This window comes from Chiloscyllium punctatum, chromosome 32, assembly GCF_047496795.1.
Source record: "Chiloscyllium punctatum isolate Juve2018m chromosome 32, sChiPun1.3, whole genome shotgun sequence".
NCBI lineage: Eukaryota > Metazoa > Chordata > Chondrichthyes > Orectolobiformes > Hemiscylliidae > Chiloscyllium > Chiloscyllium punctatum.
Genome location: NC_092770.1, coordinates 71199075 through 71213681, shown reverse-complemented (window position 1 = coordinate 71213681; position 14607 = coordinate 71199075). Strand labels below are relative to the sequence as shown.

At 39.4% G+C, this 14607-nt stretch overlaps 1 protein-coding gene across 3 annotated transcripts in view; it reads right to left on the bottom strand.

Moving 5' to 3' along the window:
* Positions 1-14607, bottom strand: part of pot1 (protection of telomeres 1 homolog) — a 331735-nt gene that overhangs the window by 100541 nt on the left and 216587 nt on the right. For all 3 annotated transcript variants that reach the window (XM_072552655.1, XM_072552656.1, XM_072552657.1), the window contains exon 9: positions 7257-7547. In XM_072552655.1, coding sequence (XP_072408756.1) covers positions 7257-7547 — 291 coding nt within the window. The remainder of the gene's footprint in view (positions 1-7256; positions 7548-14607) is intronic.

Below are 14607 nucleotides of genomic sequence, written 5' to 3'. Positions count from 1 at the left end.
CATATAATGACACCCAAATTTCCTTCTGCTTCACCCTTAAATACTTAAATCCATTCCTGGTAAGTGTGTTGTCCATTTGACTTTCCTTCATGCAGTATTTTACACTTGTTAACAACTGTGGTGACTTTACCTTTGTCTTTACTTTGTACTCATCCACAGTATGTGTTATATACCTTCAGTTAGTTCACAGACAGTTATTTTACAACATATTGTCTAATCTCTGGACTCCTCCTTTAATTTCATTGATCTTCTGAGATGGGTATCCTTTCTAAATTTAACTACCTTATATTTTTTCAATCTAAGTTGCTGAAACCATTTTAAAACTGGATCAGGCTTAGCATTGTATTCTGAGGACACCTACTGTGTCCAGCATTCATATTGTCATTCACTAACAAAAGGAGATCTTTCAGCCCATCAACTCCATGCTGGCCCACTGCATAACTATTCAGTCAGTCTCATTCACCCATTTATTGCCTGTAGCCCTGCAAGTCTACACCATTTAAATGCCCACCTAATTTCTTGTTAAATTGAGTGTCTCTGTTTCCAACACCCTCATTAGGCATTAACTTTCAGGTTATCATCACTCACTTTGTAAACTTTCCTCCCTCAAATCCACCTTTCACCTTTTACGTAAAACCTTAAATCTGCATTCCTAATCCTTGTAGCATTAATTAACAAGAACATGCCTTATTTATCCATCTTGATTAAGCCTTTCGTTATCGTGAACACCTCTATCAAATTTCCTCTCAATCGCCTTTACTCCAAGGAGAACAATCCCAGATTCGCTATTCTGAACTTGTCATTAAATTCCTTCATGCCTGGAACCATTCTGGAAAATCTTGTCTCTACCTCTCAAGAACCTTTATGGTCTTCCCCTCTTACCTGAAGTGAAGTGCCAGAAAAATTGCCTATTATTTTGCTGTTGAGAGTAGAACTGCATGCAATATTGCAGCTGAGGCCTAACTAGAGCCATATAAAGGTTCATTGTAACTTCCCTGCCATTCTGCTCAAAATTTCTGCTTATTAAGCTTAAGATCTCATATTGTTTTGTTAACCACTTTATTAATATGTTGTTCCAACTTCAAAGAATAACACATGAATCCCTTCAACCTCTCACTATGCTATGGACTAGCATCACTAGTTATATATTGCCTTTGGTTCTCACGTCTGCCAAATTCATTGTTGCACATTTAATTTGTATATGTCAAGTTTTCAACTAGTTGTCAGTTTAATCCAAGATCTTTGCAAGTGTCATATTATCTAAAGGCCTTCTGCATAGAAAACCATCTCATAGATTTGAAGGAAGTCATTATGCCTGTTTGGGAGAGTGCCATTGCTCATCCTTCCCTTGGTGATTGAGAATGTTTATCATTTATACTCATTCACAACCTTTATTGTTTTCTCCTCTTACCTGAAGTGAAGTGCCAGAAGAATTGCCTATTATTTTGTGACGCCTGTCTTTCTAGGTCTTCCTGGCCTACCTGATTATCTTTCTAATATGTCTCTGCATGTTCCTAGATTCAATTCAATGAACACCCACAGCAGCGAACTCCATGCAACCTTCTCTCCCAACAGTTTTGGTGCGTCAACATTTTCCTTTATTTCAGTTGCTTTGGTCATTGGTCCAGTTTACATTCATTCATTCTCGGTTACGTACTTGTCCTCTAGTCTCAACATTGTAAATCCTGAATTTACTAGACAGAACATGGTAAAAACAATGACCGCAGATGCTGAAAACCAAATACTGGATTAGTGGTGCTGGAAGAGCACAGCAGTTCAGGCAGCGTCCAACGAGCAGCGAAATCGACGTTTCGGGCAAAAGCCCTTCATCAGGAATAAAGGCAGTGAGACTGAAGCGTGGAGAGATAAGCTAGAGGAGGGTGGGGGTGGCTATGTAGAACAGTTGATCTCCCGTAATTACACCGGCACCACTCCCCACCTCTTCCTCCGCTACATTGATGACTGCATTGGCGCCACCTCGTGCTCCCGCGAGGAGGTTGAGCAATTCATCAACTTCACCAACACATTCCACCCTGACCTTAAATTTACCTGGACTATCTCTGACACCTCGCTCCCCTTCCTGGACCTCTCCATCTCCATTAGTGACGACCGACTTGACACTGACATTTTTTACAAACCCACCGACTCCCATAGCTACCTGGATTACACCTCTTCCCACCCTATCTCTTGCAAAAATGCCATCCCGTATTCCCAATTTCTCCGCCTCTACCGTATCTGCTCCCAGGAGGGCCAGTTCCACCATAGAACACACCAGATGGCCTCCTTCTTTAGAGACCGCAATTTCCCTTCCCACGTGGTTAAAGATGCCCTACAACGCATCTCGTCCACATCCCGCACCTCCGCCCTCAGACCCCACCCCTCCAACCGTAACAAGGACAGAACGCCCCTGGTACTCACCTTCCACCCTACAAACCTTCGCATCAACCAAATCATCCGCCGACATTTCCGCCACTTCCAAAAAGACCCCACCACCAGGGATATATTTCCCTCCCCACCCCTTTCCGCCTTCCGCAAAGACCGTTCCCTCCGTGACTACCTGGTCAGGTCCACACACCCCTACGACCCACCCTCCCATTCTGGCACTTTCCCCTGCCACCGCAGGAACTGTAAAACCTGTGCCCACACCTCCTCCCTCACCTCTATCCAAGGCCCTAAAGGAGCCTTCCACATCCATCAAAGTTTCACCTGCACATCCACCAATATCATTTATTGTATCCGTTGCTCCCGATGTGGTCTCCTCTACATTGGGGAGACTGGGCGCCTCCTAGCAGAGCGCTTTAGGGAACATCTCCGAGACACCCGCACCAATCAACCAAACCGCCCCGTGGCCCAACATTTCAACTCCCCCTCCCACTCTGCTGAGGACATGGAGGTCCTGGGCCTCCTTCACCGCCGCTCCCTCACCACCAGACGCCTGGAGGAAGAACGCCTCATCTTCCGCCTCGGAACACTTCAACCCCAGGGCATCAATGTGGACTTCAACAGCTTCCTCATTTCCCCTTCCCCCACCTCATCCTAGTTTCAAACTTCCAGCTCAGTAACTATCTCCTTGACTTATCTGACTTGCCTATCTTCTTTTCCACCTATCTACTCCACCCTCTCCTCCTTGACCTATCACCTTCATCTCCTCCCCCACTCACCTATTGTACTCTATGCTACTTTCTCCCCACCCCCACCCTCCTCTAGCTTATCTCTCCACGCTTCAGGCTCACTGCCTTTATTCCTGATGAAGGGCTTTTGCCCGAAACGTCGATTTCGCTGCTCGTTGGAAGGTACTGTCATGTACTGGGCTTAGTCATTGGGTATGTGGTGGAATATGGGTGGGCAGGGAAGGGGTGGTTTGGGGGGGGTGAGACAGAAAGCATACAGAATCAGATCTGCTTCAGGTCTATCCTCTTTTCTAGCCACCGTCAAAAACGCCCTTTCATCCCAACATTAGAATGAGATAGGCTGTCTGGTGTTCGTGTTGATATGGGAAGTGATATCAATGGATGAAAAGTAACTGAATGCCCATTTTTCTTGAAGTATAGGGAATATGAAATTGCTTTGAGACCATTAATGGCATTTAAATACATACAAATTGAATGTGATATTTTCTACCGATATGCCATTCGTTGTTTTATTAAAGACTTACATCAAGATGACTGTGCCTGCATCCATCCATAGAGAGACCAACCTGATAAGATTCAGTAACTAAATCAACAGTTTCACCCAAAGCCCTGACGTGTGCGTGACTTTTCATACTTTCCCACTGCATCAGCACTTACCTTACTCTATGCTGTAAACTTCCAGGCTTTATACAGTGAAATTTCGAACAATTGAAGTTACGCCAATTTCTCTTGGACTGCAGGTTCTGAAATCCAGTTGAGAAATGAATTGCTGAAGCTAGCAGTTTTGTAAAGCAGGAATGGAAATTGTTCTAAGTTTATTAATGGGCTCTCCCAGTAACCTTTTTAGCTACCAATCCAAGTGGTATTTTGCCTTCTTCTCACAACATAGCTGTTGGTGCTTTTATTGTACAGTGGTTTGTCTCGATTTTTTTTGGTGTTTTGTTTATTTTTGCTGGTAATGTATTTCTCTCATTATCATCGCACTGATTTCCTTACACTAATATCTTCTCCACTTACTTTCCAAGCTACATTTTAAACATTTATTCGTTAGGATATGCAAAATGCAGCTTCCAATTGTTGAAGTTAGATTCCATTACAAGCGATCCTCCAACACTAAGCATTTTCCTATTTGTCATGTTGATCCCAGCTGATGTTACCACTGGACAATTTGGAACTCAAACTGAAAACTGACTTGACAATATTTTTTATTTAATATAGTCTATCACTGAAGCATGCACTTCAGAACTAAAGTTTTGTACACAAATGAAATGAAGATAAAATAGAACAAACAAACTTGTTTTTAAAACTTACAGCAAAATGTGGAAAATTTTGAAACACATGGTGGAAAAAGTTACATCTATCTCAACACCATCACTTTACATGGCAGATTCATGTCCCAGACAGAGTTCACTTCTCTATCATATCTATATGTCTGACTTAAGTATTTCTTTCAATTCCCAGTCTTGAGATTCTGTTAGTCATTGCATTGATTAATCACAATTGAACTTCAACCTTTTTGGTTTCAAATCACCCATTCAAATTTCTGGCCAAACATTTCTGGCCTGCAAGTTTCAAAGTGAACCTGAAGTAAACTGGTTCACAACTGTTATCAACTACTTCCTCTCTCCAGATAAATTGTTCTTACATTTAACTTCAGCTAGGCCCTTTGCAAAATGAACCTAAAAACTTTCCAATCTATGGATTTTTCCCCTAAACAAATATAAACAATCAATTCCTGATTCATCTAGGCTAAAAATAATGCTTTTCAATATTTAATCCCTTCAATCATAAAACTCTAACAATGCAAAAACAATTTCATTGTTCCCATAAAATCTGATCTCTCATGCATACTGGTTTAATGGTCCAGGTAAGTCTAAAACCACTCATATGCACACACCAAAACTCTCATATCATTAGTTCAAAGCTGAACTCTAACAGAAATGATGCATAAATCACAAATCTTATATAATACTATCAATAGGCTGTCTGAATATGCTACAGGAAAAGTACTTGATGAAGCTCTGCTCATCTCGAGCTACTATCTTCCTTGTTTATGAATACCAGAAGTCAAACTTCAGCATCAAAACATATTGTCAGCAGCAAATAAGATCATCAGTACCTATGAATCTTTCTGCTGGCAATCTTAGCAATGCAAAATGTACAGTTTGCTGAGTCATTACTTCAAGGGGCTACTAACAGCCTCTGTTATTATGTAATCATTATGAACATTCACTCCTTCACGACTGAAATTGCAGAGCAGTACTACCTTGTATCACAAACTTGGTTCCTGGAGATCCACACACAGTCTGGCACTTAGATCAACTGCAAGAGACTCCAAGTACTGCTAGCTGGTCAAAGTCCTCTTTCGGCAGCTATTTCTGGCAAATGTAAATACGCTTGACCCCTGATTTTTATCATTTCAAATCTGCAACCACATTTATTTTGGTCTTTTTCTTTATTAAGTGGTTTGATGACATTTCAAACTCTGGAATAGATCAGACTCCCTGCTCTATCTTCATTAGCACTTCAGGAGGCAGTAGTTCCAGATTCAGCAATGACAACTCCAACCATTTTTCCCCACACAGGATCCACAGTAGTATATGCTCACACATACCCTTTCACCTTATACTTCCCACAGAAGAAAGCATGTTTGGCATGTTGACTCACCTTGATTGTTTTGATTACTTTAATGTGGAAGGCTCCGTTGCAAGTTCTGTACACTCTCACAGTCTTGGGTGTGCTTCTTCAGCATCATGTTTAGGAGTTCTGAAGAAAGCTCATCAAACTAAAACGTTAACCTTGTTTCTTGCTACACAGATTGTGCCAGATCTGCTGACCATTGCTAACGTTTTCATTATTTGCCTGTGTATTGAGGTGAGCTTGGCCATGATGTTTGTCTCAGTGCCTGCCTTTAATTTCAGAGACCTCAGTATGATCCTTTCTCATTGACAGAATAAGGATTCTTTCTGTTGCCGGTTATTAAGGATCAGATGTGGAAGGAATCACCATTATAAATGTCATTATATCCCAAAAGCCAGCATCCTTTACATTCATGCCTGCTATCAAGAACTTTCTACCCAAGACTAGAGTGCATATATAACACACCAATCTTGTACTAATTTCCCAACACATTCCCATACCTCGGTTAAACTACACTATCACAGGGATAATATCAACTCCCGAGCAGCTCTGCCTCATGTGAGTGGTAGCACAATGACACCAGAGACAGCAACTTTGTATACTTTTCATTGTACACATGTATTCCTATACTTGAGTACACATAACAATAAAATCTAATTCTATTTCTAAAAACTGATGCTCCAATTAATTGATTTTAAAAATAAACAAGCTGAAAATCATTAATCCGACTGGAATTACATGTCCTTGGAATGCTGTCATACTGGATTCCCCAGTACTTCATCTATTCTTTCTAAAGTAATAAAACACTTGCATTTTCGATTGTAATTCTCAGAAATTATAATAGAAAGGATTACTATGCAAGCTAGACTTAGTCTGCTGGTGAAATAATTCTAGCTGAAGGGTGAAGGTTAGGGAAGGTTCTGCGAGGTCTACTTTATGGTGGTCGGATGAGGGAAGGGGTAAAAATATAAACTGCGGTTCAAAAGAGTCAGGAATGCCCATTCCCAAGAAATATGTCAATGACTGAATGAATTTCCCGCTGCCCCTTGAAATGAAGGGATAAATGTCCATTTATTGAACAGTTCCCTCTAAATGTCAGGTTTTGTACCTTGCCCCATCATTGGATAAAATGTGACTGCACTTTTTGTTTGGTGTCAAGCATTAACAAGCCAGGCAGTGTGGGGATTGGACAGACAATTAAGGATTCCGAGTGTGAAGGAGACAGACAGATTATGGATTTAGTGCAGAGACGACCAGCTTCTGCCCAAGACTTCCCAACTCATTTTACCTGGCTCCCAGAGAGAAGACTCCATTATACAAGGATATTTTGACCAAATACGTAAGCAATTTAAATTCACATTGAAACTCTAACTTTTTTTTGTTACACTTATATTTCAATTGCATGTCTTCAACTTCTGTTGCTGGTGTAGAGGCCTGATCATCCAACATCATACCGCTTTTAAAGGTGACTAATACAGCCCTTACCTTCAGCAGAACAGCAGATCGATCCACCTCAGCTTTCGCAATAAGTTGACAGGTCAGGTCAAAATACTCAGCAGGTTTCACTTCAGAGAGTCTGATGGTTGGCTTGTGGATGGAAGGGTCTGCGCTTGCCCATCTGCGCAGCTCCTCCACCGTTCTCTGGTCAGTAGAAGTGAACTGGTATGACTTGCTGGTTGTCCGTGGTTTCAGGGGTGCTCCCGGAGTTCCATCAAATGTCAAAGCTGAGAAACCAGGGGCATTGATGGCCTGAAGCTCTTTGTTGAATTCTTGTATCTGTACATAGAAAATGTAACAAGATTTGTTACTTTATCTAATTTAAGTGGACCAGCTGATTCCCCCAGTGGTATGGATGGCACCATCCTCCTCTATGTGGGTCTTTTGGGTGGTCAGTTTGAGAAATACATTCATGTCTTTAAGAAGAAAAAACGTAATGGGATTGTTTTGAAATGTCCCGGGGAGCACAGTAGTGTTGGGCCAAAGCTCTTCACCTGAAACTATTAATATTTTACCATCTTCCTTCTCAAGTAGACCTTTTTTTTGTGAATTACTGACTTATAGCCCAGCTCCTTTTGATATTTCCTCTTATAACAACAATTACTTCACTTCAACACTATGAAATTAGTCGTAAAATTATTTGGAAAACCTTGACTTGGTGGAATGTTCTTTATAAACACATTATTTCCTGCTCCTTCCCATTTCATTCCATTTTTTTTCCACTTTGGCTTCACTCCATTTATATTGTATTACTGTACTCTGTATCTAATTACTAAGATCGGGGGGAGGAGGCACTATTTGTAATCCAACTATTTCCATTATCTGTTAACAAGGATCAATAACTTTCAGTCATGATAACTCTAGGTCCTTCACAATTCATAGTCAGACTCAAAAAGCTGTAGGGTAAGGAATTACGGATACATTTTTTCCACAAGTGAGGTGTAATTAGGAAGACAGTTCACAGCATTAGTGAGAGATGGTAAATGCATTGTACAATTGGAACAGAAGGGAAATACATGTGGAATAGAATAAGGCTTGCACGTGAACACTGAGTATCATGAACATTTTGCCAAACAGACAAAGATTCCACTGGATCAAAGTTGTGAAATGAGGCCGCTCTAAAGAAATTACATCTCAAGGAGAATTTTACATTGACCTGTAGCACATTGCATCAATCTGTGCAACCCTTCTATCTGCTGAATCCACTGATCAAATAAAGGCTTTACATTTACAGTATATGAAAGCAACCTGCTGTACACTGAGCCAGTGAGTATCAAATGTTTCTTAACAGTCAAAGCAATTTTTTCCCAAGTTCTAAACTTCTCATTTGTAAACATCATGCTGAAATATAGCATGTCAGAAGAGGCAATACTTTTCATGGCATACTTATAACATGTCATGTTTTACACTTAATTTGTTTTTTTTCCTCACTACAGATAACACTGGTTGAAATGGAAAGATAATCAGCTCACAGAATTGCAAAATATCTGAAATTCATCAGTAATAATAATCCCATTTCTATCAGCAAACTTACATAAAACAGTGCACCTTGAATTTATTAAGATGGCTCAATGGAAGATGGTATTATTAATTAGAAACATGCAAACTTTGTAAATCCACAACCTTCCAGTACATAAAAATGCTTGCATAGAGATTTAGAAAATCTTAAAAAAGACCATGCTTTTTAGCAGTTTTAATGCACAGTTTGAGAAGATTTAGTGTAAGACGACTGTGCTGCACCATGAATTGTGCCACGATTCTCGTACAATGCCTGCTATTCTTTCCATATAAAACAGTTTTATAATAGCAACTAACACCACAGAAGGATACCTTTGGGAAGGTCACTTTTACCTTAAATTGATCACCCAGGACACAATGCTGATCCCATTTTTCACATTTAACACAATTAGCTGGTGCAACACATTGAAAACCAGTCTGCTCAAAACAAATGGATACAACTTCATGTCTTTCAAGCTAAATAAGATGGAGTACAAACAGAAATCGGTTTTGGCATACGTACTACTTGGCTTCAGTTTGTTCAACATCAATTCTAACAAGTAATCTCACAAAGAGAGTGTTAATAGGGGGAACAAAAGCTCTGCTCTTTTCTCCTGACGATGAAAGCAGCCCTTTCTGAAACTCAAAAGATGTTTGGAGGAGATTATTCAAAAAACAGGGATGGTAAATAAGGCCATGATTTCAGTGAAACAATTTGTAACAAAAGTAGATTGCAAGGCAATCACTCGGAGTTAAAATCCAAGCAGATGGTGTAAAGAGTTTTTTTTTTAATTCCTGCCATTGCACTGCTGCACATTTTAGCAGATGAGTTTTAAAAAAGTCTTCAGTCTTTTCAAATGTGTTTCTCTTTTGTGAACTGAATTCTTAAGCATGAAAGTAGACACTGAATGGACAGCAACAATAGAAAATATTCTGGAGAGCGCTGAAACTGAACTCTATAATTGAAGATGAAGTTTTCAGGCAAAGGGATTTCAATTTAAGATATCTGACCAACTATTCCTGGGGTGAAGGGATGATGTTTTATGAAGTCATCCTGAACAAACTATTCCCTGGAACATTTCCGATATCGTTGCATAGCAAAGTATTAATGTATCACTGCATTCCAGATCAAGCTTCAATTGTGGCAGTGACAATGAAAAGATTATGCCCATCAATTTTGGAAACAAACACATTTTTTATAAAAGGTAACAGCTTGCAGACTGCAGGTGCTCAACTGACGAGAGGAATATGTCAAATAAAGCAACGTATGTTTCGTGGCATTTTGTCTTTTACACATTATCGAAACATTGTAAAAATGCTTTGGATTCTGTAATTATTCTTTGGTAGGACTAGGAAATTCTGTATATATCTTTGCAATTAATGACTTACTAATAAAAATTCAGATATGTCGATGTGATTCACTTCTGGACATGATTGCTTCATCACATCCCCCAGTCTGTTCCTCGGGATAAGAGTGATTTTACCTCAATATGAATGTTTGCATTCACCAGTTTCATGTAAAACAGGTAGCTGCTCCCACAAGAGTTAAAACTTCAATTACCTTTCTCTAAAGGCTGTGCTTTTTAACAAACAAACTGATGTCTCACAACATCTATTGCGACATACAAAATTCAATTAAAGGGCTTGGAATTGCTTCTAGCTGCCGCAAAAGAAAAGTAGCTCAGAAAAACATATTTATTAATTCAGTCAGCAAAGTAATAAGGAGCTTATTTTATTGCTCATAGGTTACAATGTCTGTGAAGGGATGAAATAGTCTAATGTATAATAGGCAGGATTTGTGTTTGGTATCTGGATCCAATTAATTTCACCCAATTTAAAAAGCATATTGAAATTCTGCACAGGTTTTCTCTTAAAACAGGTCTAATAGAAACAGTCAAATATGGGTAGCAAATGGCATGGTCACAAACAGAAGTCAAACACAAAAGCAATTGAATTGTATTTTATATCATGATGTTCATTCAATTTGTTTTAAGATGATTTCTGTAGCAAGGTATATGAAAGAAAAGCTCTTAGACGTACTGATAAGTCCCTTTCCCCTTTTCGATGTACAGAGTTAATCTGTCACAGGTTTAACATCTTTGCTGCATTATCCAACCTATTTCACTTTACCTGACTAAACTAGGTTGGATAAAGGCCAATAGCAAAGAGGTCTGATCAAGCCTTTTGGGGTAAGCTGATAAACTGAGACCCTATGCAGCCTCTCCAGTGGGAAGAGAAACGGAAAAGTCTACAAAAGAATACTAACTGATTTTCAGCTGATTGGGGCATCTATGGATTATTGGCTGGGGCAATCCACCCATACCTAGCCATGAGGTGAAAGTGGTGAGCTGTCTTTTTGAATCACTGCAATTCTCGTATTACAATTACACCTTCAGCGCTTTTAGGGAAGGCATCCCAGTGACAGTGAAAAAGTCCCAGATCAGGATGGTGTGCAATGTTATGGGGAACTTGTAGGTTGCAGCACCTCTGTACACCTTGCTGCCTTTGTCCTTCTAGATGGTAGAGGTCATAGGTTCACAAGGTGCTGTTGATGAACAAATAAGTCAAGTGAATGAAGAGAAGTGTGGAACATGGAAGCAAGGCTGAAACAATAGGATCAATTAACCACTGTGGTGAAAGCCACAGTTACCTTTACTAAGCAGAGAGCAATGGCAAATCACCATAGGCTGTGTGAAGTCATGGGAGCTTCAGCATCAGAAATGTCGATTTGCAACACTCTGTTCAGTGCTTAGCCTTGGAAATAATTTATTCATCAGAATAAATTGCACATGTTTCTGGAGTAATTAAAATCTGCCAGACTTTATATAAATCCATTTCTAATGTTCAAGATTTCTGAAGCTTAAAAATTTTAAATGCCTGCATATTCATATATTGCATACTTCAATGATTTCATTACTTAAAAGAGTTGAAACTTAGCCAACTAAGATCACCAATATGCTAAGAGAGAACCTTCGTTTCTCCCATATGACATCTATAGTTCTATTCTTCAACATTCTTGTAGAACAACCTTATCTACTTTCACAAATAATCTAATACAGTTCTAAGCTTACAGTCTGGCTTTGAGATCAGGGTTTCTACTTACAAAAATCTGGCCAGGAATATAGAGGAACAACAAGCCACGTAGGGTGATAGCATGTCATCATTCAGTATCAGCATATTACATGTGATGAAGGCACATTACCATGACGTGCCAATTATGATATTTTCATTCTATAATTGCCATTGAAATACTTATTTACATGATAACATGTATTCTGATGATCAGCATTGAAGATTGGAACATTTAGTACCTGGATCTGGAATAATTCCTATCATGTAATACTCGTGCAAACCTCTGGGTATCAATTCCCAAACGATGTTTACGAGGACATAGGTTTAGGGTGAGAATGGAAGGATTTAAAAGGGACCTAAAGGGCAACATTTTCACCCAGAGGATGGTATGAGTATGGAATGAGCTGCCAGAGGTGATGGTGGAGGCTGGTACAATTGCAACATCTAAAAGGCACTTGGATGGGTATATGAATAGGAAGGGTTTGGAGGGAAATGGGCCAAGTGCCAACAATGGGACTAGATCAGTTTAGGATATCTGGTCGGTGCAGACGAGTTGACTGAAGGTTCTGCTTCTGTGCTGTATAACTCTATGTCTCTGTGAATCTACATGTTTTATGGTTGATGAATAATATGGGCAGGATGAAGTGAGAACTACGAGAGGGTGAATACAATTCTCATTTTAGCTTCCAAATGTTATATTTCCAACATGAACTAATCCTGCACTAATACACTTCATTTTCAAATATTTGTTTGGAGTTTTCCATAGAAATAACACTAAGACTAATAGCGATCACTAGTAAAGTGTAAATCCGACAGCAACTCCCAGAAAGTGCCAAGTTACTTCATTCAGAAAGGTTTGCTATAATAGTATGTTAGCTTTGACATGATATTATGAACCCACTAGACTTAACAGAAAGCTTACTTTTTGCTATAACCAATATTGTTAATGGTCACAATAGGTCTGAATTTCTACCAAGCAACTGCTCGAGCAGTGAAAATAAACTTTTACAAGTGGAGTGCCCCATCTTTCAGCTATTAATTCTTGTTGCAGATATTGAACATTTTCGGATGCCAGTTTTTTTCTCCATTTATTTCAAAGCCTGTACATGAATTGACATTGAATTCACAAATTACATTGCCTAGATCAAACTATGAAAGGCTCATTAATAATTTGCCAGTCTGATTGGCCAAGGAGGTATACAGTTGCATGCACTGTCCACACAAGTTGCAGATTCCAGGTGGTGGGAGGTGGTGAAATTTTCTTTAAAATCACAATAGGCAGCAGTGAAAAAGCTCACTGGAAGTCTGTTGGCTAGCTGGTGAGTGTAAAGTCTGTCCCAATCTGCTGTGGACAACGGGATAGACTATAAATCTTTCAATGCCCTCACCAAGCTTGGGAGAAAGTGAGGACTGCAGATACTGGACTATCAGAGCTCAGAGTGTGATGCTGGAAAAGCACAGCTGGTCAGGTAGCATCCAAGGAGCAGGTGAATCAATGCTTCGGACTTAAGCCTTTTATCAGAAATTTGATGAAGGGCTTATGGCCAAAAGTTCGCTTCACTTACCAAACTTAGTTTTATTTTAATGGAAATGTTCTTTCATTCCTTGATAGAATGTTGAAAATGTATCCTTGTTCACAAGCTTTTAGCTCTTATAAAGTAGTATAGACTTGTTGCTATGCGATTAACTCCTCGTAAAGACTGCTTTGAAAGACAAAAACGTAGGTGTTGCAAATGGATCCTTGTATTTAGATTGTACAGTTAATTTGCAAAAGAAGTGTCACACTTTGTACTGCAGACACAAATTATGCAGTACACAGCTTTGATAATACCTGTTCACATCTCACAATGTAGGCCATCGACAGATTAGGGGCGACTGGAACCCAGCTATTCAATACGAACTAATCAACATTCCTTGCAATTATATGCACAAGGTAAGAAACAAACTTTATTTTCAGCCTTTTCTCCATTTATTTCTTAAAACAGGATACCTACTTCCCAAGAAACACACCGAAGCCAGTGCAGCTACACATTTTAACAGCAATGAACACTTATTTCGGGCTAAATATCCAAGTTACACATGATTGTGCAGCCAATACTGCTCATCTTTGATGATAAACAATATTTTTATAATGTGAAGTGTGACAGGAATAGCCCAATCAATTGCTTGTGCTGCCAATCAAGTAGATCTATTTCATTAGTTCTATCCCCATACATACCTTGGTTAAGAGTAAATAGTAATAAATATTAATAAGCTTTAAGAGACTGGAATGGAAGCATTACAAAGTTCATACAATGGTGTTAAGCACAAGTTTTACTACAGAATGGTGACATATAAATTTCAGTTTACCATTCTCATTAATTCTAACACACAGTCTTTTGGAAATGCTTTTCTGTAAGGTTTGTTACTTCTGTTTGAGCCTTTAGGATAGTTATTATCTGTGTTCAATTTCTGATACCCAGTACTATTGACTACCTGTTGTAGTATCTTTTTTCAGTGGGAAATCTCGAAGTGAAAACTCTTCTCAGTTGTGGGAGACGTCACTGTGCAAGGAAGGCACGTTCACGTGGAAGAGGGGGTTACTTTTCACCAGAGATCTGTGTGTCGGAACTTATGAAGTCTAATTAAGACAACACGCCATCAACAATTTACATCTTTCTGTACCGTTAACTATACTTAATCTACTATCTTTCATTTATAACAGTGGCATTCTCTCCTTTGGAGTCCACCTGTCTTGGTGTGGAGATCAAACTCAGTGGAGTACTAGCTT